The 25,151-nt window shown below is 34.7% G+C and overlaps 2 protein-coding genes across 5 annotated transcripts in view; one reads left to right on the top strand and one right to left on the bottom strand.

Moving 5' to 3' along the window:
* Positions 1–18,262, top strand: part of LOC124535842 (echinoderm microtubule-associated protein-like 2) — an 85,930-nt gene extending 67,668 nt beyond the window's left edge. For all 4 annotated transcript variants that reach the window (XM_047112229.1, XM_047112228.1, XM_047112231.1 and 1 more), the window contains 8 exons: positions 9,543–9,669; positions 10,316–10,446; positions 11,055–11,176; positions 11,993–12,122; positions 14,248–14,335; positions 14,860–15,004; positions 15,400–15,481; positions 16,270–18,262. In XM_047112229.1, coding sequence (XP_046968185.1) covers positions 9,543–9,669; positions 10,316–10,446; positions 11,055–11,176; positions 11,993–12,122; positions 14,248–14,335; positions 14,860–15,004; positions 15,400–15,481; positions 16,270–16,395 — 951 coding nt within the window. In that variant the 3' untranslated portion in view covers positions 16,396–18,262. The remainder of the gene's footprint in view (positions 1–9,542; positions 9,670–10,315; positions 10,447–11,054; positions 11,177–11,992; positions 12,123–14,247; positions 14,336–14,859; positions 15,005–15,399; positions 15,482–16,269) is intronic.
* Positions 18,263–20,126: 1,864 nt separating this feature from the next.
* Positions 20,127–24,782, bottom strand: LOC124535862 (mitochondrial import inner membrane translocase subunit TIM44). Its single transcript, XM_047112257.1, has 7 exons — positions 24,587–24,782; positions 24,416–24,511; positions 23,905–24,208; positions 22,897–23,003; positions 22,609–22,698; positions 20,978–21,100; positions 20,127–20,755 (listed from the first exon to the last, which is right to left on the bottom strand). The coding sequence occupies exons 1-7, from the start codon at positions 24,587–24,589 to the stop codon at positions 20,168–20,170; spliced, it is 1,311 nt and encodes a 436-aa protein (XP_046968213.1). The 5' UTR covers positions 24,590–24,782; the 3' UTR covers positions 20,127–20,167.
* Positions 24,783–25,151: the final 369 nt, after the last annotated feature.

Raw genomic sequence — 25,151 nt, 5'->3', positions numbered from 1 at the left:
ACAAAGTTGATACTGGACGGTCACCAAACGTGAAGGAATAGTTTTAAGGCTTATTTTTGCAGAGTTACAATCCGCTCTGAGTCGTAAGGCTTATTTTTACAGAGTTACAATCCGCTCTGAGTATTAAGGCTTATTTAAGGAGTTACCAACCGCTCCATAAGGATTTTAGGGTGAGGAAAAGGAATAAAAGGATGCCTAACGAACGCAAACGAAACCTAAAGACACTGCTATCCATACCATAATAAACCAACTGTCAGGACTGATGTTTCATACCAATAAACTCAGCTGTCCAGACGTTGACACTTTGCAATACCTAACGACACTATCATACCTTAATAAACCAACTGTCAGGACTGATGTTACACCCCTCTCCTCTCTGCTGTCCGGACGTTCACACTTTGCAATACCTAACGACACTATCGTACCTTAATAAACCAACTGTCAGGACTGATGTTACACCCCTCTCCTCTCTGCTGTCCGGACGTACAGAAGACAAGCAATAATAACGTTGCTTAATGGGTGCCGTATCACCCGTATCGATCGAATGTGTTATAACATCCGTTCGACCTAAGTCCTTCCTTTCGAAGGAAACCTCTTCAAACTTACTAATCACCTCCTTCGCAATTACGCTTTGCGAAGAAGATAAATCCTCAAGGGGATGTAAGAACTTCACTCCCGAAACTACATTCGTTTCGGATGAATCAAAGCTTACATAAAAAAAAAATAAGTTTGGTGCTAAACCAAACCTACGCCAAAAATTAAAGGTGTTGTCACACTAGGGACAACATAAAATTTGATTACCTTAGTCTTAGACTTCAGCGTAATCGGTAAAAATAAATAACCTGACACACGGGAACGTGCATCATTAGCCGTAGCTATATAAGAAATATCAGATGTGTCATACATCTGAACACCCTGACCGACAAAATATTGACCCAAATTAGACCCTAAGATAAGATATAGATGAACCGGAATCTAATAAACCACAAAACTGTTCATCAAAAATAGAAACCGACAAATAAGGACGAATGTCATCCGGAGGACGCTGCATAGCCGCTACACTATGAGTAAAGAAAAGTGAGATTCGTTTTAAATACTTCCGCCAATCGTCAGGATCAAAGTTAGCGGAACGGTTTGACGGAAGGCTTATCCGTTTTTTGGATCAGCTGATTTACAATTAAGACAGGACTTAACGGTGATGCCCTTAGTACCACAACAAAAACAGACAATATCCCTAGACTTACAAGTACCCAAATCATGTCCCTTAACCCTACAACGAAAACAAAACAAACCAGGTTTACTCTTGCCGCGAACCATCTCGACTTTAAAAGATTTACTAAAAGATTGAAACAAACTATCCACTTTCGAAAGACAATCCTTAAGTTTCACATTCAATTCTTCCTTTTTATAAAATAAATTAACATCCACTTCAATCCTGCTAAATCGAAGGAAAAGGTGATGTGCTATAGCTCTTAACCGGTTAAAACTTTTAAATTGAGGCTTAGATAACAAGGTGAGTAAGACTTCATCCAGTTTAGAATCAATAATTTCAAACTCGCTGGCTGGATCCAAAGATGTTTCTAAAATCTCATCAGCAGGAATTGAATTCACTAAGTCCCGAATCTGAATCCTCAACTCTTCCACTGAACCTTTAGGTTTAGCATCCCTTATCTCAACTTCATAAATAAGTTCATCCTTTCTAAGTAAGTGATAAGCTATAGGCCTTTCCATGATGTAAAAAAAAATATTTCCCAAAAAAAAATATTCTAAGTGTAAGCTATGAATGTGACAACTGGTTTTATATAGATATAAAACAAAATTAAAAAAACTATTTGAAAAAAAGTTCAGTAAAAAACAAAAAAAAAATTGTATTGAACCAGTACAAAAATTTGCAGAACCCTAAAAGTTGCAATACTAAAGAACAACACAAACAATATGAATAAGGTTCAAAAACAAATAAATTTGAATCAAAGTTCAGATAAAATTAAACGTGCAAAAGTCCAAAGTGCAAGTAAAATTAATTGTCATATTAAATGCTGATAATAAAAAGTTAAGTCGAGCTGGCTTCACAATATAATAATATGTAAGTCACTTAATACTAAACCTGTTTAAATTATAATTGCATCAATAATTTAAATTAATCCTCTTAAAGTAATAATTATTATATAATTAAAGTAATATCACAGTATGATAATTTACCTAAAATTTACTACCAATGCAATATGAAATGTTGTAAAGTTAATTTGAAACATATAATAAAGGACATAATTATTAAAATAGTACTTGTTAAATCTTTATAATAGTTTTTATACAATAACAATATTAAACATTGATTTTCAAACGCCTTATTTCAATATAGCAAATACAGACATACTGACTATCCCAAGTCACGCCCCTACCGTTGTGGTGCCACTGTTACCTTTCTGGTGGTTTGGGTGTAAAGAAACAATATTAGGTTATAAAATTTTTAATGCACAGTAACATAGTATTATAAACAACCAATTACTTAATTTACTCATTACTTATGTTACTTCTTATAATGATTATTATATAAAATTATGCCAGCTAGACTCAGCGTGGGTCACTTGGGATAAAAGGCAAGCTTGAAAATTCAATGTTACTAATCTAAAATTTAAGGTTGAAAATTAGGCGCCACTGACGAATAAATTAATTGATGTGGTTTGAAAGAATACACCGTTCGCCAGACCGGTGTAAACGGAATTTATAATATAATTAAAAGGGGGTACATCACCAAAGTTTCCAGCCACATGTGGATACCGACAACGGCTTAGGGAACAGGCCTGCCGTCCTTGGAGTTGCACCAGCCGCTATCTGGGCACACTCAACCAGGAACCTGCAGCCGTTCACTCTTAATATTTCCATTCAAGAAGTCCACGTGGTGGGTAAATCCGATTAAAAAAAAAAAACCTCCTGTAATACGAAATATACAGGTTCAATAAGTTAAGCAAATAAGCAAATGATAAATACCTTTAACGAGAGATGTAAGCACGAATTTACCTTCTGGAGGTTCAAAGTTCTGCTTACACAAATTGACGATCTCAACTCCGGAGAACCATTTCAAAGGGTCACTGGAAACCACAATTTACACATGACTACGACTTTTCGAATTGTAAACCAATGCATTTAACCAAAAACAAGAATTAAAGACTTACAATTTCTTACGAGTCGGTAAACATGATATAAAGTTCTGTCAAACTTCAAAACTTCATTGTTAATATAAATTCTGAAAAGATAACTGCTATTAAAGCACTGAATACTAAACAACCACAAATTAAGAAACTCAATTATTAAGACAACTCACCGATATATTAAGTATATCGAATTAAAAGTTTGGATTCGGTGTGAAGCCGATAGTTCCAAAATTCAAAAAGAACGAAATCGAAAGTTCACGAACCTTTGAAAGGTTAGCGAGTGTGACCAGTATCACTACCAAAATACCCTTAATGAAAAAGGAATTATATCCATAATTAAATCAGGGAAATAATTTTAGAATAATTATTAAAATTAAGAAAAGTCAAAAATGAGGCAAAGTAAATTTATCATAACTAGACTCCGACACCTACATCGAAGAACTAACAATTAAACTGGAAGACAGCTACTAAATTAATCTGAAACGATGTGAAATGACCTCTAATAAAATTCAACAAACGAATTGGATGATTAAAATCTTATTTTAATAATTGTTTTAATGCACCTTTAAAATAAATGTAATTTATTTTATTAATTAAAATTTTAGAAAATGCCAAGTTGAAGCGTTATACTAGCAACACCGCTATAAATTAAGTGGGAAATGGGTCAATGGCACGGAATTTAGCGAATTGACACTTTTTTGACGTTTTATATAATTATAAAAAAAAGTTAAAATTATGTAAATAATTTTTAATGTAACAGTACCTCCCCTCCCGGAAGAATTTTGCGAGGATAAACGAGTAAAATTCGAGCTGGCCCTCCAGCTCAGAACCTCGAACCACACAAATAATTAATTGAAATAACATTTCAAATGTGAAATATAAAATGACAAAAAAAGTGGAAAATCCAACTTAAGAAAACTACTACTCACCACAACTCATTTATTCGGCTACAACCAAATAAAACAAACCGAGCTCCCACGATATGTGCAGGATAAACTCCACCAGAGCTTAAGCTCAACAAAAGCTTCGCTGCATGCATAACCAGACGCATGAACAAAACTAATATCTGCTCTAACACAGATAATATAAAAATAATGCTTTTCATACGCATCTTAAAAAAAAATTTACTAGTAGTCTATGCCACTAAATAGAGAATATCATTAACCTCTATAAAATAGTATCACGACACCAAAATTCGCGAAAACAATATGACTAATTAACTATTCGAACCCACGAGAAGTTAACAGTCTTAAAACACTATACAAAAAAAGAAAATATACAAACCAACAGACATAACTATCCTTAATAAAACCAACCGTCAGGACTGATGGTACTCACGCATAAGACTCTCTACTGACCAGACGAACAACAACACTTGTTAGGTAATATGGGATGGGAAAGGAATATTAGGAAACCAAACAGATACCACGCAAACACAGAAGTGGACACTGGAAGGTGACAAAATGTCAAGGAATAGTATTAAGGCTTATTTTTACAGAGTCACAAACCGCTCTGAGTCGTAAGGCTTATTTTTACAGAGTTACAATCCGCTCTGAGTATTAAGGCTTATTTAAGGAGTTACCAACCGCTCCATAAGGATTTTAGGGTGAGGAAAAGGAATAAAAGGATGCCAAACAGATACAACACCATCATAAAGTTGATACTGGACGGTCACCAAACGTGAAGGAATAGTTTTAAGGCTTATTTTTACAGAGTCACAAACCGCTCTGAGTCGTAAGGCTTATTTTTACAGAGTTACAATCCGCTCTGAGTATTAAGGCTTATTTAAGGAGTTACCAACCGCTCCATAAGGATTTTAGGGTGAGGAAAAGGAATAAAAGGATGCCAAACAGTTACAACATCATCACAAAGTTGATACTGGACGGTCACCAAACGTGAAGGAATAGTTTTAAGGCTTATTTTTGCAGAGTTACAATCCGCTCTGAGTCGTAAGGCTTATTTTTACAGAGTTACAATCCGCTCTGAGTATTAAGGCTTATTTAAGGAGTTACCAACCGCTCCATAAGGATTTTAGGGTGAGGAAAAGGAATAAAAGGATGCCTAACGAACGCAAACGAAACCTAAAGACACTGCTATCCATACCATAATAAACCAACTGTCAGGACTGATGTTTCATACCAATAAACTCAGCTGTCCAGACGTTGACACTTTGCAATACCTAACGACACTATCATACCTTAATAAACCAACTGTCAGGACTGATGTTACACCCCTCTCCTCTCTGCTGTCCGGACGTTCACACTTTGCAATACCTAACGACACTATCGTACCTTAATAAACCAACTGTCAGGACTGATGTTACACCCCTCTCCTCTCTGCTGTCCGGACGTACAGAAGACAAGCAATAATAACGTTGCTTAATGGGTGCCGTATCACCCGTATCGATCGAATGTGTTATAACATCCGTTCGACCTAAGTCCTTCCTTTCGAAGGAAACCTCTTCAAACTTACTAATCACCTCCTTCGCAATTACGCTTTGCGAAGAAGATAAATCCTCAAGGGGATGTAAGAACTTCACTCCCGAAACTACATTCGTTTCGGATGAATCAAAGCTTACATAAAAAAAAAATAAGTTTGGTGCTAAACCAAACCTACGCCAAAAATTAAAGGTGTTGTCACACTAGGGACAACATAAAATTTGATTACCTTAGTCTTAGACTTCAGCGTAATCGGTAAAAATAAATAACCTGACACACGGGAACGTGCATCATTAGCCGTAGCTATATAAGAAATATCAGATGTGTCATACATCTGAACACCCTGACCGACAAAATATTGACCCAAATTAGACCCTAAGATAAGATATAGATGAACCGGAATCTAATAAACCACAAAACTGTTCATCAAAAATAGAAACCGACAAATAAGGACGAATGTCATCCGGAGGACGCTGCATAGCCGCTACACTATGAGTAAAGAAAAGTGAGATTCGTTTTAAATACTTCCGCCAATCGTCAGGATCAAAGTTAGCGGAACGGTTTGACGGAAGGCTTATCCGTTTTTTGGATCAGCTGATTTACAATTAAGACAGGACTTAACGGTGATGCCCTTAGTACCACAACAAAAACAGACAATATCCCTAGACTTACAAGTACCCAAATCATGTCCCTTAACCCTACAACGAAAACAAAACAAACCAGGTTTACTCTTGCCGCGAACCATCTCGACTTTAAAAGATTTACTAAAAGATTGAAACAAACTATCCACTTTCGAAAGACAATCCTTAAGTTTCACATTCAATTCTTCCTTTTTATAAAATAAATTAACATCCACTTCAATCCTGCTAAATCGAAGGAAAAGGTGATGTGCTATAGCTCTTAACCGGTTAAAACTTTTAAATTGAGGCTTAGATAACAAGGTGAGTAAGACTTCATCCAGTTTAGAATCAATAATTTCAAACTCGCTGGCTGGATCCAAAGATGTTTCTAAAATCTCATCAGCAGGAATTGAATTCACTAAGTCCCGAATCTGAATCCTCAACTCTTCCACTGAACCTTTAGGTTTAGCATCCCTTATCTCAACTTCATAAATAAGTTCATCCTTTCTAAGTAAGTGATAAGCTATAGGCCTTTCCATGATGTAAAAAAAAATATTTCCCAAAAAAAAATATTCTAAGTGTAAGCTATGAATGTGACAACTGGTTTTATATAGATATAAAACAAAATTAAAAAAACTATTTGAAAAAAAGTTCAGTAAAAAACAAAAAAAAAATTGTATTGAACCAGTACAAAAATTTGCAGAACCCTAAAAGTTGCAATACTAAAGAACAACACAAACAATATGAATAAGGTTCAAAAACAAATAAATTTGAATCAAAGTTCAGATAAAATTAAACGTGCAAAAGTCCAAAGTGCAAGTAAAATTAATTGTCATATTAAATGCTGATAATAAAAAGTTAAGTCGAGCTGGCTTCACAATATAATAATATGTAAGTCACTTAATACTAAACCTGTTTAAATTATAATTGCATCAATAATTTAAATTAATCCTCTTAAAGTAATAATTATTATATAATTAAAGTAATATCACAGTATGATAATTTACCTAAAATTTACTACCAATGCAATATGAAATGTTGTAAAGTTAATTTGAAACATATAATAAAGGACATAATTATTAAAATAGTACTTGTTAAATCTTTATAATAGTTTTTATACAATAACAATATTAAACATTGATTTTCAAACGCCTTATTTCAATATAGCAAATACAGACATACTGACTATCCCAAGTCACGCCCCTACCGTTGTGGTGCCACTGTTACCTTTCTGGTGGTTTGGGTGTAAAGAAACAATATTAGGTTATAAAATTTTTAATGCACAGTAACATAGTATTATAAACAACCAATTACTTAATTTACTCATTACTTATGTTACTTCTTATAATGATTATTATATAAAATTATGCCAGCTAGACTCAGCGTGGGTCACTTGGGATAAAAGGCAAGCTTGAAAATTCAATGTTACTAATCTAAAATTTAAGGTTGAAAATTAGGCGCCACTGACGAATAAATTAATTGATGTGGTTTGAAAGAATACACCGTTCGCCAGACCGGTGTAAACGGAATTTATAATATAATTAAAAGGGGGTACATCACCAAAGTTTCCAGCCACATGTGGATACCGACAACGGCTTAGGGAACAGGCCTGCCGTCCTTGGAGTTGCACCAGCCGCTATCTGGGCACACTCAACCAGGAACCTGCAGCCGTTCACTCTTAATATTTCCATTCAAGAAGTCCACGTGGTGGGTAAATCCGATTAAAAAAAAAAAACCTCCTGTAATACGAAATATACAGGTTCAATAAGTTAAGCAAATAAGCAAATGATAAATACCTTTAACGAGAGATGTAAGCACGAATTTACCTTCTGGAGGTTCAAAGTTCTGCTTACACAAATTGACGATCTCAACTCCGGAGAACCATTTCAAAGGGTCACTGGAAACCACAATTTACACATGACTACGACTTTTCGAATTGTAAACCAATGCATTTAACCAAAAACAAGAATTAAAGACTTACAATTTCTTACGAGTCGGTAAACATGATATAAAGTTCTGTCAAACTTCAAAACTTCATTGTTAATATAAATTCTGAAAAGATAACTGCTATTAAAGCACTGAATACTAAACAACCACAAATTAAGAAACTCAATTATTAAGACAACTCACCGATATATTAAGTATATCGAATTAAAAGTTTGGATTCGGTGTGAAGCCGATAGTTCCAAAATTCAAAAAGAACGAAATCGAAAGTTCACGAACCTTTGAAAGGTTAGCGAGTGTGACCAGTATCACTACCAAAATACCCTTAATGAAAAAGGAATTATATCCATAATTAAATCAGGGAAATAATTTTAGAATAATTATTAAAATTAAGAAAAGTCAAAAATGAGGCAAAGTAAATTTATCATAACTAGACTCCGACACCTACATCGAAGAACTAACAATTAAACTGGAAGACAGCTACTAAATTAATCTGAAACGATGTGAAATGACCTCTAATAAAATTCAACAAACGAATTGGATGATTAAAATCTTATTTTAATAATTGTTTTAATGCACCTTTAAAATAAATGTAATTTATTTTATTAATTAAAATTTTAGAAAATGCCAAGTTGAAGCGTTATACTAGCAACACCGCTATAAATTAAGTGGGAAATGGGTCAATGGCACGGAATTTAGCGAATTGACACTTTTTTGACGTTTTATATAATTATAAAAAAAAGTTAAAATTATGTAAATAATTTTTAATGTAACAACCGCTGAGCACGAGATGAATTATAAAGACAAATTAAGCACATGAATCAGCGGTGCTTGCCTGGGTTTGAACCCGCAATCATCGGTTAAGATGCACGCGTTCTAACCACTGGGCCATCTCTGCTCTTCGTGGCTTTTGAAAGCAAAGTAAAAGCGAATGTCACGCTGCTCTTAAGGCTCAACAAAAATATCCATCCATTATTGTTACTGCCTCAAGCCCGGGATTGAACCTATGATTCCCTGACTAAATGCACTCTGCCACTAGAGTACCTCATGAGAGATAGATGAATGATAGAAAATAATAAATAATAATAATAATAAATATGAGACAATATCACATACATTACTCTGATCCCAATGTAAGTAGCTGAAGCACTTGTGTTATGGAAATCAGAAGTAACGACGGTACCACAAACACCCAGACCCAAGACAACATAGAAAACTAATGGTAATCTACATCGACTCGGCCGGGAATTGAACCCGGGACCTCAGAGTGGCGTACCCATGAAAACCGGTGTACACACCACTCGACCATGGAGGTCGTCAAAATATATATTATGTGTTGAAATAAATCCCGCTGCATATATTACTACGTGTACCTGACCACCCTACAGATCGAGGGCCACTACGGTGGAGTACGCGTGGTGACGGAGGGTCGCGGAGGGCAGCTGTTCGTGGGCACTACCCGCAACTGCATCCTGCACGGAGACCTGCAGCTAGGTTTCGTGCCTGCCGTTCTGGGTACGTACTATTACACCACCACACCCCCACACTCGCTACACCCACACCATATACAGGGTAATTGGTAACTCGACGTATGTATTATGAACCCCCCATATGCTTTTTTTAGCTTTTTTCAAAATTTGTCAAAACTGCAACTTCAAAAATTTATTTAAAAAAAAGTATCAATTAAAATCTATTTTTTCCTTTTGTTTTATAAAAGCGATTAAACACTAGATATTTGCCAATATTTAAACAATAATTATCGGTCCAAATTTAAGAATACGAGACGGAAAACGAATTTATTTCAATATTTTTTAGATTTTTTTTTCCTCAAAAATGTCTTAAAAATTAAAAAAAGTCATTATGAAACTTTGCATGCATATTATTTTAAAAACATAACCGTATAATACTGTATCTGTATAATACGGATACCATGACACGCATTAACAATAAATAAATTGCTCTACAACACCGTGTCGGTTAGTGATGGTGACCACTTTGCAAATAATGCTTGATGAATTCGTCAGTCTACATTACGACTGCAAAAACTCTTAATCCACCGACTTACCTTTACTCAGCTCCGCTGCACAAAATACATGTACACCATATAGTTGTATTTCGAATGAGTGCACTGGAGCTAGCTCGTAATGTCCGTGTGTGGCAGGGCACGTGGACGAGGTGTGGGGGCTGGCGGCGCACCCGACGCTGCCGCAGTTCGCGTCGGCGGGCTGGGACCGCCTACTGCAGCTGTGGGATGCGCTCAGCCACTCCACCATCTGGAGCAAGGACATCGAGGTGAGTCCGCAACACACACACACACACACACACACACACACATGTGTATGTGACACACGCCCACCCACGCCTTACTCAATTTAAGTTCAACTTCACAAATGCCAATCAGATATTTTGCCGTTGTATAAGTTCTCCATGCTCTTATTGCAAACATCCCTATGAGATTACATGTATGGCAATGTCTGTAGCAAGTCGTTTGTCTGTGAATATTTTGCCGAATGTTGTGAGGCAGAGTGCTTCTAATTTTTTCGTATGGTGTCGTGCCTCTAAAGTCTGGAGTCGAGATGGCCCAGTGGTTCGAGCAGGTGCATCTTAACCGATGATTGCGGGTTCAAACCCAGGCAAGCACCTCTGTTTCATGTGCTTAATTTGTCTTTATAATTCATCACGTGCTCAGCGGTGAAGGAAAACATCCTGAGGAAACCTGCATGTGACAAATATTAGAAATTCTGAAACACGTGCATTCCACCAACCCGCATTGGAACAGCGTGGTGGAATATGTTTCAAAACCTCCTCAAAGGGAGAGGAGGCCTTTAGCCCAGCAGTGGGAATTTACAGGCTGTTGTTGTTTGTCGTCGTGTGTCTGAGCCGTCTGTGTGTGTGTGCAGGAGCGCGCGCAGTGCTGCGCGTGGTCGCGCGACGGCGCCGCGCTAGCAGTGGGCTGCGTGTCGGGCCGCTGGCTGGTCTACGACCCGCAGACCCGGGAACTGCTGGCCCAGCACCAGGACGGGTGAGGACATTCACTCTGCTGTTCAACTAAATATACCATGAAGAAAAAAAAAGTATCAGCCAAGAAGAGAAAAATATTTAATTACAAAAAAACTAATACCAACCCGCACTGGAACAGCGTGGTGGAATATGTTCCAAACCCTGTCCTTAAAGGGAGAGGAGGCCTTTAGCCCAGCAGTGGGAATTTAGAGGCTGTTGTTGTTGTTGTTGTAATACTTGAAACGGAATAAAAATTCAATCAGTCAATAACATGGTGAAAGCTATGTAATAAATAAAATAGATTATATAGTAAAATAACAAGATCACTTGGGTAGGTACAACCCAATTGATTGATTGTTGAAGTTGTGAAGGACGATTGAGCTAATATAACAATGGGCATAACACCTCAGTTCCCAAATTTGGTTGCACATTGTTTATATAAGAGTCGAAATGGCCCAGTGATTAGAACGCGTGCATCTTAACCGATGATTGCGGGTTCAAACCCAGGCAAGCACCGCTGATTCATGTGCTTAATTTGTCTTTATAATTCATCTCGTGCTCAGCGGTGAAGGAAAACATCGTGAGGAAACCTGCATGTGACAAATTTCATAGAAATTCTGCCACATGTGTATTCCACCAACCCGCATTGGAACACCGTGGTGGAATATGTTCCAAAAACCTTCTCCTCAAAAGGAGAGGAGGCCTTTAGCCCAGCAGTGCGAATTTACAGGCTGTTGTTGTTGTTGTTGTTTATATAAGAGTAGGTGGATTTTCTTATACGGCGCCATCTATGGGTAGAGGCTCAAAAGTAAGTAAACAGAAAGTAAACGTTTTCCAGCACGGAGCCGATCCAGACCATCGAGTACTCGCCCAACAACCAACTGGTGGCCATCGGCTCGCGCGACAACTTCATCTACGTGTACCAGCTCGACGACGCCGCGCGCTACTCGCGCCTCGGGAAGTGCCTCGTGAGTGCCGCTGACTCTACTCCATACAAACACAACCTCATTACATACACACTCCCTAATACACCATTTCTGACGACCTCCGTGGTCGAGTGGTGTGTACACCGGTTTTCATGGGTACGCCACTCTGAGGTCCCGGGTTCGATTCCCGGCCGAGTCGATGTAGATTACCATTAGTTTTCTATGTTGTCTTGGGTCTGGGTGTGTGTGGTACCGTCGTTACTTTTGATTTCCATAACACAAGTGCTTCAGCTACTTACATTGGGATCAGAGTAATGTATGTGATGTTTAAAAAAAAAAAAAAAATTTCTTGAACCGAGCTTTTGTTTGACTTCAGTTTCATTCAATTCTCAGATGATAATAGTTAACTGCAACGTAGAGTATTACAGAAAACCAATGATGTCCTGTAAACAGATATGTTATTAACGCGCAAAAAGTGAAGACTAGAAAACGTCCCAATTGGGACGTTTGCCTTTAGTCGTTTTACGTAGTAATACGTTATAATACATCATAATTATGTAGTAATACGTTTTGCGTAATTAAAACGTTCTAGTTATCCCTTTTATTTATTGTTTTTATCAAGCTATCTTTTTTACTTGTAACGAAATTTAAAAAATAAACTAAAAGAAACGGTCCCCGGCGCGGCACACTTTTTCTGTTGTTTAGTATGGATATAACATATCTGTTTATTAGAATATCATTGCAGGAAACAAAAGAGAACACGAATTCCGGGTAGAGTGTGCATTAACAATTTCTTAATACGAGAATTTAGTAATTAATTAAAGTGTCACTTTTGACACATTCCCTTGTAATGTTCTAAACTCTCCATCTTCCTTTATTTTTATTATTATCTGACTTCAAAATTAATCTCATCCAATCAATTGACTGTTTATTGCATTGTGTTGCATACATTGTGGGTGTCAGTAACAATACAATTAGTTGGCAAATTAAATAAAACATTTTTACACCTCGACTTTATATCTTTTCACATTTCAACACAATATTGACACATTTTACAATCAATTGTTTTTTTTTTCACAATTTAATAAAATAAATATCAAATTGTTTCATAAACTTCGTCAATAGATATTAATAATAAAAAAAGATAAAATGTGAATACATAATACTTTGTTAAATAATTATTTAGTTATAACAACTTTTTTTCATAAACAATCAATATGACAACGAAACGTTACTAGACTATTGTCGAGGCCATGAAATTGTCTATTATAATTAGAAATGTAATACTTTGAATTTATAAACATTAATCATTTCACGCGAATCTAGTGCACGGAGAGAAAGCGTAGACGGGTAATTTAATTCCTGTAGCCTGTAGTACATGCTTGTCGTAGTTAGTGCATGGATTAGGGGCCGTCCATAAATTACGTCATATACAATCATCCTATCGTCATTTCTTAATGACGCCCCCTTCTCCCAAAATTGACGTCATAACCAGTTTGACGAAATTAAAACATTGCAGATTTGAGAAATGGGTATTATTTGCAGTCATTTGCAGTCTCAGTTACTAGGTGTGCTGGAAGAAATTTCTACTATAAATTATAAATAAATAAATAAGAATGACGTCAATTTCGAAACAAATCGACCCCCCCCCCTCCTCTCTATCATTTACCGTCATCCGTAGACCAACCCCCTAATTTAGAATGACGTAATGTATGGACGGCTCCTAATAGTTGGTTGGCAATAAGTAGAAGTAAACATTATTCATTACTATAAGTTATCTCATACATTGTGACGCCATACATCCATATAATATGACTTCCTGTTCTAAAACCGAGTTTAGTTACATAATATAGGCATTAACAGTTTATTATTAATTAAAGTGATAATATATTTGACCTTGTAATACAAATACGTCATTTCGCACGAAAAATGACTATTTCGCAAAGAACATTAAGTATAAATTAGTTTAACGGTGTTATAATGAACACAAATAATTTAATTGTTAGTTATATATTGTATTGTCAATGTATGTAGTGTTGTAGATTAAATATAAATTTAGAATATATGCTAGATATTATTTAAAAATTTTTATAAAGAGTAGGCTTATATTAAATGGTAAAAATTAAATGTACAGAACACTATAATAATAAGTCATATTGTGTTTCAGGGTCACTCGAGTTTCATCACTCACTTGGACTGGTCAGAAGACAGTCAATACATCAGGAGCAACTCTGGAGATTATGAAGTGCTATTTTGTAAGTGACATCCATTTTCCAACTTGACATAATTCAGTTCAGCAGATCTGAATTTGTTGTTAAAAAACATATTGTATCTCTCCTCCTCTTAGATTTTATAGTACTTACACCAATAAACTAAAGACGAATTAAAAATAAATACTATAAATGACATCATTAAGTAATAATAATTAGTAATTCAGAGCTGAGATGGCCCAGTGGTTAGAACGCGTGCATCTTAACCGATGATTGCGTGTTCAAACCCAGGCAAGCACCACTATATATATATATGTGTGCTTAATTGTGTTTATAATTCATCTCGTGCTCGGCGGTGAAGAAAAACATCGTGAGGAAACCTGCATGTGTCAAATTTCATCGAAATTCTGTCACATGTGCATTCCACCAACCCGCATCGGAACAGCGTGGTGGAATATGTTCCAATCTCTCTCCTTAATGGAAGAGGAGGCCTTATCTCAGCAGTGGGAAATTTACAGGCTGTTACTTTACTTTACTCTAATTAGTAATGACCCCCCCCCCCCCCCCCGGGAACGCGACGACGTGCCGGCAGGTGGCGTCGGGCGCGGCGCTGCGCGACGTGCGCTGGGCGTCGGCGCACTGCCCGCTGGCGTTCCCGTGCGTGGGCGTGTGGCCCGAGGGCGCCGACGGCACCGACATCAACTCCTGCACCAGGTACACCTTGGGAATGAGATGGTCGCCTCCAGGCTGATTCGAATAACAGGAATATGTTTATTATTGTAAATTATAAATTGACATTATAAAAAAAAAAAAAATATCCCGCTGAGTTTCTTTCGCCGGTTCCTCTCAGGTCTGAGGTATTATATTCCGAACCGGTGGTAGATTATCGACAATCAATAAGAAAGTGTAAACACTTCTATTTTGAATAAAGGTTTTTTGACTTTGACTTTTGATACGTCAAAGAACGCCTTATACGGCTGGATATTACGTGGATGGACGAATGATGAAAGATAAACTTTCAGACACATGTGGTACAATATGATATTATAAATAAATTATTGCAAATTTTCATACTCTTTTTATCAAACAATCTTGTTTCGTAATTGCAGAACCCAGGACGGACGGCTGGCGGCCACGGGGGATGACTTTGGCAAAGTGAAATTATATGCCTATCCCGTTACTCAGCCTAAGGCAAGTATTAAATACGCGTACCGATTTTAATACTTAAATGCATTATAAATCGAAAAGTTATTAATTCATCGCGTTTAAGGGCCAGCTTTAAATGAGTCAGGTTAAATTACAATATTCATGTGACCCGCGAACTTAACACCAAGTGGCATAATTTCTGTTCCACTTAAGTGGTAACCCATTCGTTGCCAAAAACCTATCCAATCGATTCATGTATAGCTTAACCTAACCATATAATGCTTGTTGAATTTAATAAAAAAAGAAAAAAAAATAGAACAGTGCAATAGGCTATTTGACTGGTTTTTAAAATCCATTTGATATTATTTAGTAGAGCTTAATTTAAGATTTCTTTATTTCTAGAACATATTTGCCGAAAAATATCATATTATAAATTCCATATTTAACTAACGTGCGAAAACGCTACTTAGACAATATGGCGCTGCAATGGGGTTGGTGCCGTCACTTTGCTGTATTTTAATTTGTGGTACATATAGTAGAAAAGCAACGTTTACAAGAAAGTGACTTCATCATAAGCCCAGCCAATCGAGAGCGTTTTGTGACAAACGTTTGAAAAAAATACATTTTTATTTATTGATTTTTGAATAAATTAAGTATTATTATCAAGTTTCGTTAGTAAATAACCATTATTAAACACATAATATACACTGATTACAATAATTCACAATTTATTTTTCGCATTGTCAAATAGCCTATTAAATTTATTTTATTATATGTCAAAAATATAAACCATGATGTACAATGTAATAATGTTCCACCGAATCGAACCGCAGTCGCTGTGCGCGGCGTACGGCGGGCACTCGTCGCACGTGACGTGCGTGCGCTTCCTGCCCGACGACACGCGCCTGCTGTCGGCCGGCGGACACGACGCCGCGCTGCTGCAGTGGCTCGTCGACTAGCCGACAAACCCCCTACCCCCCCCCCCCCCTGACCTGATCTGCTCGCCTGTTACCCTACAACACCCCCCCCCCCCAGACCTTATCGCTCGCTTGTTACGCTGCAACTGGCTAGCTGTTGTACTTGATTTATTTCCTGGCCGCAGACGCGTTTTTCCATTCTATACAAGGCCAGAACGCAGCCATAGGAAATTGCTCGCGTATATATTGTAATGCTGTTTTTAACTCTGTTCTTAAAATGTATACACGAATTTTGCGTACAGATCGTGTATAGTTTGTATCGTGGATGCTCGCGTCTTTATTCCCAACTATACTACACACTTACTTACACTTGACAAGAGTCTTAAAAGTCTAGTATTTTTGATTCAGTAAAATATGGAGTTATATTTTAACTTTATTAGATAGTATTAAATAAATAACTTATAATTATAATTATTTTTTATTAAAAAAAGTACTTTTCAACGAGCATTATTAACATTATTCGAGACGTTAAATGCTAAGTATACTGGCGCTGTACATTTTGGAACAAGAAATACTTCTACGTTATTACGAAGTATACGCGAGTATTTGCGTACTGCTCTTGTATGGATTGGAAGAACTTAGTAAAAAAGTTATTTCCAATCTATACGTGATTAGTTTCATACCCTTGCGTTCTGGCCTTGTACAGAATGGAAAGACGCGCCGCAGATAGATTGCCGAGTTACAAATCTGTGCCTAATTGCACTTTATATCTTGGCTTTGATGTATAATTGTACCCTTCGATTCTGCGTAAGTAGAGCAGCTTATCGGCGCGTTCAATGTGATTTTTTTAATGAGCTTACTTCCTCAATTGCACACGGCACATATTGCTGGCATACGATGTCCACGCGTATATTTTATAGGCGGTTAAATGAATCTGTTTTATTAACATATTTAGTGCATATGTAAGATGTAGTAGTTGTATCTTATATTATTTTGAATATATCATAACGTGGAAGTTTGTACAAGACAATATGTACAAAGTAAAATTTAGTTCGGTACAAATATATTTTAATTCTTTGGTCAGTATAACTTTAATATTATGATATTATTTAAAAAGAAAATAAACATCTTGAGGGCTTGTATGCATAATCGAATCTACTATATACTGTTTGAAAGTAATATCGTTAAAATATATTTTAAAATAATAAGAAATAAATAATTTGGTGCTTATCCATATAAGTAACGTGTCTAAAAATATTTGTCATTTTGTTGAATATAAATATAATATTTTTATATATTTAATAGCAAGATTAATGGGAGCGTTTTGGTTGGATCGTGCGGTTGTGATAGAAAGGTCTGAATGTGTTTAATATATTAATACGCAATCCGTCGAATTATCCGCTTAAACATATTTTTTAAGCATTATTTATAAAACACAAGTAATATTTTTAGTAATTTTTACACATGTAACACTGTGAATAAAAGCTTTTTACGCATATTTTATTATCTTTAAGTATAATGTATGTGGCACTTTTTAATCTGTAATATTTAATTATATCGAGTTTTAATTAATATCACGTAATATATTTTTATTTTAAGTTCACGAAACTTGATTTATGGAAAAATAATCGTACAATAGAAGAAAAAAATTGATCGCCTATATACAATAGAATTATATATTAATCGTCTTATAGACTATTCTCATAAATCAAGTAAATATTTTTAAGTTGATGAGATGGCAACATTCCTTAATTTAAGTTTAACTAGTAACCTAGTCACGGAGTTCTTTTTCATTATGGTTTTCATCGTAGTTAAGCACTAATAATAATGTAGATGATTGTTGTATATAATATACGGCGGCACCGACCGCCTCTTGAATGTGCCTCTAATAAAACAATGTTTACTGAAATCGTTTTTTTATTCGAGATATTTTTGATACAAACAAGAATAGATATCCTTTTCCCGTTGGTCGAGAATCTGGACTGCTAAATATTTCAACATTGGTACCAGAGGAAAAAAATATATGTATACCGGTAATGACTGTAATAATATACCGGTTATATAAAATTTAAAGTGACAGATTTGAAATTGTCTTTGATAACCATACATATAAGTGAACGTTAAATGTTTTTGATTGTACTATTTTGTTTAATGTATGGGATAAGCGCCTTTAAAAATAGATTATTATTAATAACTACGTTAAAATGAGATAAACTGAAAATAATGGTTTTATTAAAACAATTCATTTTAAATGTACTTGCAGAAACAACTAAGTTTGTCTACTATGCTACTTTTATTGATAAACAATATAATATGTTTCTGTATTATTTGTGAAAAAAAGGAATGAAACCAATTTAATCTTTTGTAACTTCGAACTTTTTGTTATTGGATTCTTTTTCATTTTTCAGATATATAATATTATAGTATTTTCTAATGACAATACATTTTAACCAACTTAATAAAAAATCAGGTTATCAATTCTTATATTTATATTTTTTTATTATTGTCAGTCCAGAAACAGAATCCACGCATTTATTATCTGTACACCTACCTTAGAAGTCTTCTACGTAATATTTAAAAGATTAATCTATGTCCTCAGGCGCCAGTGCAATTTCCTTATAGAGTAAGTCTGCTAGACCCTTTCAATAAACCTTAGTATTTTAAATTGTAATCTATTTATTTATAAACTAACAATTTAATTGCCATTTATAATCAGACTACCAGTGACGATTTTAGTATTTAATCATAATTTTTATTTTTTATGTATCCTACGTGTGTAAATCCGATACATTTTTATTATTTCAGCAATTTATTATGATTCATAAGTCATTTTTTCTTTCATATTCCCATACAAAATATCATGATGCATTATATACCCACACATACCCAGTTACACGCACACAAGCTTCAAAATGATAAAAATTGACAAGCGGCATATGGAATATCCATCCGCTCCTAATTTCACATTGTATCCATTTAAGCAGAACACACAAAAAAAATTCAAAACATTCGCTAAATAGCAAAAATATATTTATAAATTATTTTCATCATCTACAGTTATTTTGTCAATGACTATCAAGAATGTACATGCAGAACAATTTTAATTTGTATTATATAATAGCATATGTATTATGTAAAACCATATTACTTTTTGTAGCTCTTATAAATTATAAATAAAAGTTTGAATAAATATAACGATTTATTAAAACAAAAAAAAATTAAAAAGTATCAAACAAAATAGTCAATACACATTTGTAAATTACTGTGATTTTAACGGGACAAGAGACTAACTGGATTAACTTATCTGAGAAATGTTTTACATGAACCAAATAAGTAACAAAATATTGGAGTTGGTTGGTAAAAGTTTATATAAATAAGTTTGTAGGACTCTTCAAGGATATCAGATCTTGAAAAGAATATATAACATATATATATTATACAAGCTAGCTTGTAGTTTATATAATTTGTTATAGTATATATTTTTATAAAAATACACACCTTTTAGTGCACACAGTGACAGTGTGCGCAATCTTTACAACTGTAATTCAATTCAATATCTAGCCTTTGTAGTAACCAAGTCACACCATTGGATAACTTTAAGGCAACATAGATTAATTAATATATCCTATTAAATTAGCAAATATTCACATTTATTCAAAATATCAAAAAATTTAACATATTGTAAGTTGTATCTTTAATTTATTGCCTTATGCTTTTTTGTACTAAAGTTTTGTTTACCGCTCAGCAGGAAATCGGGTTAGACTAAAAACAAATAACAATACAACGATTTAATCCATCTACACGTTAACAACTACTATATCAATTGTTCTACACTATTCGCCGACAGTTCGAGTAATCTCCAAGCTGCCTTCGGGTTCAATTCTTGAGGATCTCGGCAGAGCACCCACACATAATTAACCCTCATCACTTTGTTGGGATCTCCTTCTATTACATTATTCTTGCCGTCCCGTACACACATAATCTGCTGCGACTGGAATGTTATCACCAATACGGGACCCTGGTCCATCATTTTCCCCATCACCAATTCTATGTTCTCTATGTCCAATATCTTCGAATCGAGCCTGTATCCGAGCTGCTTGCACTGATTCATGGGGGTCGCCAGGATGTTGTACACTCCCTCGTAGCACCAGTCCTTGAGGATAACCAGATCTCCCCTGACCATGGCTTCGAGGATGTTGGGTATGATGTCATTGGCGCAGTCCTCGAGGAACTTCTGCGCCGTGAAGCTGGGGTCGACTTTGCATATTTCGGTGAGCGTGTTCGACAGCTCGGTCTTCTCGAACAAGTTTCCAAACAGGTTGCTGACTTTGTCCGTGACGAACCTTGACGCTTTAAACACCGGATTTTCTGATTCCTCGTACTTTATTTTCCAATCGAGAACCTGAATAGGAATTACCAAATTGTGTGTTAACAAAACATCTCAAAATTCTACGATAATTTATTATTATAATAATGTTGTAGTAAAAAATTATGCAGTTTTTAAAGGATTGAAATATTTCCTTGTAATTAAATATATGTGTAATGACTATGACTATCATAGATATTTCTCTTCAACGAATTCACGGCATCCAAGTTTCAAAGATAGTTTTGTTAATATGCGCACCTTGTTGACGTACTGGTTGTTGTTCTTGAAGTCCTCCCACTGCTGGTAGAACTTGGAGTCCCGATGCAGCTCCACCCCCAGCGTCTCCGTGTCCGGCGTCACCGTCCGCTCGTCCGCTGCCACCTGCCACACACCACTCGATATTATTACAATAGGCTATTTGACATTGCGAAAAGTAAATTGTGAATTATTGTAATCAGTGTATATTATGAGTTTAACAATGGTTATTTACTAACGAAAGATGAAAATAATACATAATTTATTCAAAAATCCATAAATAAAAATACAAATTTTCAAACGTTTGTCACGTGACACAAAACGCTCCTGATTGGCCGGGCTTATGATGAAGTCACTTTCTTGTAAACTTTGCTTTTCTATTATATGTACCACAGATTAAAATACTGGAAAGTGACGTCACCGACCCTATTGCAGCGCCATATTGTGCAATTAGCGTTTTTGCGCGCTATTTAAATATGGAATTTTTAATATATTTTTCGGGAAATATGTACTATAAATAAAAAATACAACTTTTACTGGGTTCCTTAACTTCTACTAAATAATATAAAATGGATTTTAAAATCCAGTCAAATAGCCTATTGTACAATTTTTGTGACAAAAGGCTATTTGTCCAAGTATAGAAAAACGATGTTATGGAGCTCCATAATGCTCCATCATGAGCTCGATAAGAAATATATTCAATATAATTTTATTTTTGCATTGTGTTCAACTCAGGGCCGTATTTAGGGGAGGGCAACCGGGGCAACTGCCCTGGGGCCTCCACATGAGAGGGGGCCACAGTTTTCAGCAAGTTAACAAATACTGAGATATAGTCAAATTATAATAATGTTACTATTTAATATTTTAAAAGTTACCGATACAAATAGGAAACAATTCATAGCTTACTGATTGAAATAAAAAAAAAAAGATTAATTCATAATCATATAATTTTTAGGGTGTTTGTACACCCGGGGCCTCCACATCTTTAAATCCGACTCTGGTTCAACTTAAAGAGAGTAATTGTATTTTAAGGCTATTCGCTTTTTTTATTATTATTGTAACAAATATGAAATAATAACCAACAAGGCAAGCCACCAAGTCAAAAATGTGTAGGACCTAAGGTGCCGAACAAAACCTAGTGCGCACAAGTACACCGGAATAAAAAACCATCGGAACCCTTGCCATCTCATCGGAGAACACGGGTCGCTACTGTCCTGACTGTCGGCCCGCCTATGCGGTCATCCGGTTCTTGGGGGGGATTCCTGAGAACCCTCTAAATTGAGGACCGACAAAAAGAGTAATAATTGGATGACTTATTTACTTGGTCTTAAGTGCAAGCCCGGAGCGTGGGTAACAGGTACCGCCCACTTAAAACATATTCTACCGACACACAGCAATACTTAATATCCCAAGGTTGAAGTGAACGGATGGTGATGTATGGGATGGTTAATATTTCATACAGCACCAATGTTTATGAGTAACCTTCCTACCACAAAAAAATAACAATGCAATGCTTTATCGTGGTATTTAACCGTCTAGCTATGCAAGTGGGACTATATCTTACACGCAGTCACCCTTGAGAGCTGTCAGAAATCAGAGTCAGAGTCACAGCGACAAAATAGTTGAAGACTAACCTCGACTCGTTTTCGTAGAGTAGTTGGCGATGTGTAGACTCGACCTTCTAGACCCTTTGGCGCCATTTCGTTTTTTACTACTTCAGTAGCCTGAAAAAATCAAATTTATTTGATTTTATTATGGATTTGTTAAATAGAAAATAAATAAGATACAATGCTTAGGCTCATGATAGGGTGAACACAACTGGGATTCTAGTGTAGTGGTAAAAATCTTACCAGTCTATTATTATCAATGAAATTGAGGATAAAATTTATAATGTATAATTATTATTTATTCTTGTACATTACCTGTGATATTGTCTTAAAAGCTGAAGTTTTACCAAGTTTCTGACCTTTATCTGCTAAACTTTCAGCTGCATCTTTGGCTGTCTTTGATATATCTTCAGTAATTTTACCTAAAATAAAAAAAAAGAATTTACATGTAACACTATAAAAAGGCTGTTTTATTTTTTTTATTTCAAGATATAGTTATGGCAAATGTACAGTCTAAAGGTCACTTGCTCATAGACAACTATTATTTTTCTTAAATGCTCATAGACTTGCTTGTTAAAAAATATTAATCACATCCAATGGCATTATAACAGTTAAAGCATAGAATTGTTGCAGATTGATATCAAATAAAAAAAATGTAATTCAGTATTCAGGACCTATGCTGTAGCATAATATTTTTAACTGTAACATCTATCAATCCGCATCAAATATTTTATAGAAACAGTTGCTTCAAGTCAGGGTCTCAGACAAGTCAATATGTAAAATAACTAGATATCTAGGAATTCAAAAACTAATATAATTACAAACATATTAAAACACATAACTATATCATGATCTAAATCAAAGTCTACACTTTATTGAGAGTCTAATTACAATGATACATAATATATTAGTTCTAAATGTCAGTTGTGCATTGGTTTCAGAGCTGGATTTATGAGTCAGACTCTTAAATTCAGTTGGAGCTGTGGAAAAAGGCATTGAGCATCACATAAATGATCAACACAAAAAATCATCATATTTTACAAATAAAATTTGAATATTTTCCTTTCAGTTTAGTCAAATTTATCAAAACTCATATTTACTCTTTGTATTGGTAACTTTTTAAAAAGCAAATTATTATTATATGCTGCAGATATGAGAAATATAAAAATATACAATTAAGATTTAAGATACTCAATATCTTCCTTAAATATTTTTAACTTTTAACTCACAAACCATACATAACTATATAATAGTTAAACATACTTTGAGGAAAACTTTGGATGATGAAACCTACTTAAAAATTACAAAACAAATATAGCTTACCAGCTTTTCTTACAATGTCCGTTTTACTAGCTTCTTCTAGAACATGTCCCATTTTACCCTTGATTCCTTCAAGGGTTTCTTTTAAAACTTCAGAGCTCTTAGAGGCCTCTGACTCGACAGCATGAAATTTTTTCCTTGCAGCCTGCAGAGCCTCTGAATTTTCTAATTTTTGTGCTTCTTCTCTAAATTTTTTAATGTTATCTTTCATTTCCTTATTTTTGGCAATATCCTCCTTGATGTTTTCTATTATTGAGGAAAAAAATCCCTTTCGTGCTGAATAGTTGCGACATTCGAAAACTGTACACTAAAACCATTTATTTAAAAAAAATAATCATAGATTACATTTATGTAAGCATCAGATAAGAAATTTATGAATGAACAGCATTACTTATTTTTAATATAATTATAAAAGTTTGCCTAAAAAAGCTATATATATAATATAAATAGCGGTTTATATAAAAATTTCTACTTTATTGGAATGATTGATATAGGTATATATTTTTTTATTTACCTGCTCTGGCTTAAAAGGAATAACTGAAGTTTTTAAGTTTATAGGTAAAGAACATTTCCAGCGAGCTGAACTGTATATTAATTGTCGACAAGAATGCTGAAAAGAACCAAAAATTATAATATGCACTAATTCCTACATAACCTCATCAGAACAAAATGATCACACATTTACCATTTTTATATGAAAAATAATATTAAATATTGTATAAAATCACTGTTTATTATTTTTGTGTTCTAAGTTAATATTAATATAACCGAAATATCGGTTTTTTACAAGGACAGAAGGCGAATCATTTCATTTAGTGCTCATTTTTTTTACGTTTTTATCGTACTGCACAGATTAGAATTTAGAACTTGACCCCGGTTTCAACAGAGTATTAATATTTTATTGGGTGTAACATTTATTTAAAAAAAATAAAAAAGAACTGTTTTTGACTCATATTTTATGATTAAAATATTAGATAATTAATAGTTATTAATTATTCCATGCATTTGTTGTTTTATATTATTTAATATTTATCTTGTGTGCATCAATAAAAAGTAAGACCGATGTCTTTTGTCATAGACAACATATGATATTTCCTGTTAGAAATTTGTTTTCATTTAAATTTTAAATTCAACAATAAGTGTTCAAGACTATAAAATAAAATTTAAATTCAATTGTGGGTTAAAATAATTAGAAATGCAATATTATCCAAATAAAGATTTATGTTTTCTAAAAAATGTGATGCTTATTG

Source organism: Vanessa cardui, chromosome 15 (genome assembly GCF_905220365.1).
Source record: "Vanessa cardui chromosome 15, ilVanCard2.1, whole genome shotgun sequence".
Taxonomy (NCBI): Eukaryota; Metazoa; Arthropoda; class Insecta; order Lepidoptera; family Nymphalidae; genus Vanessa; species Vanessa cardui.
The sequence above is the reverse complement of the archived record's forward strand: the minus strand, read 5'-3'. Positions and strand labels throughout refer to the sequence as shown.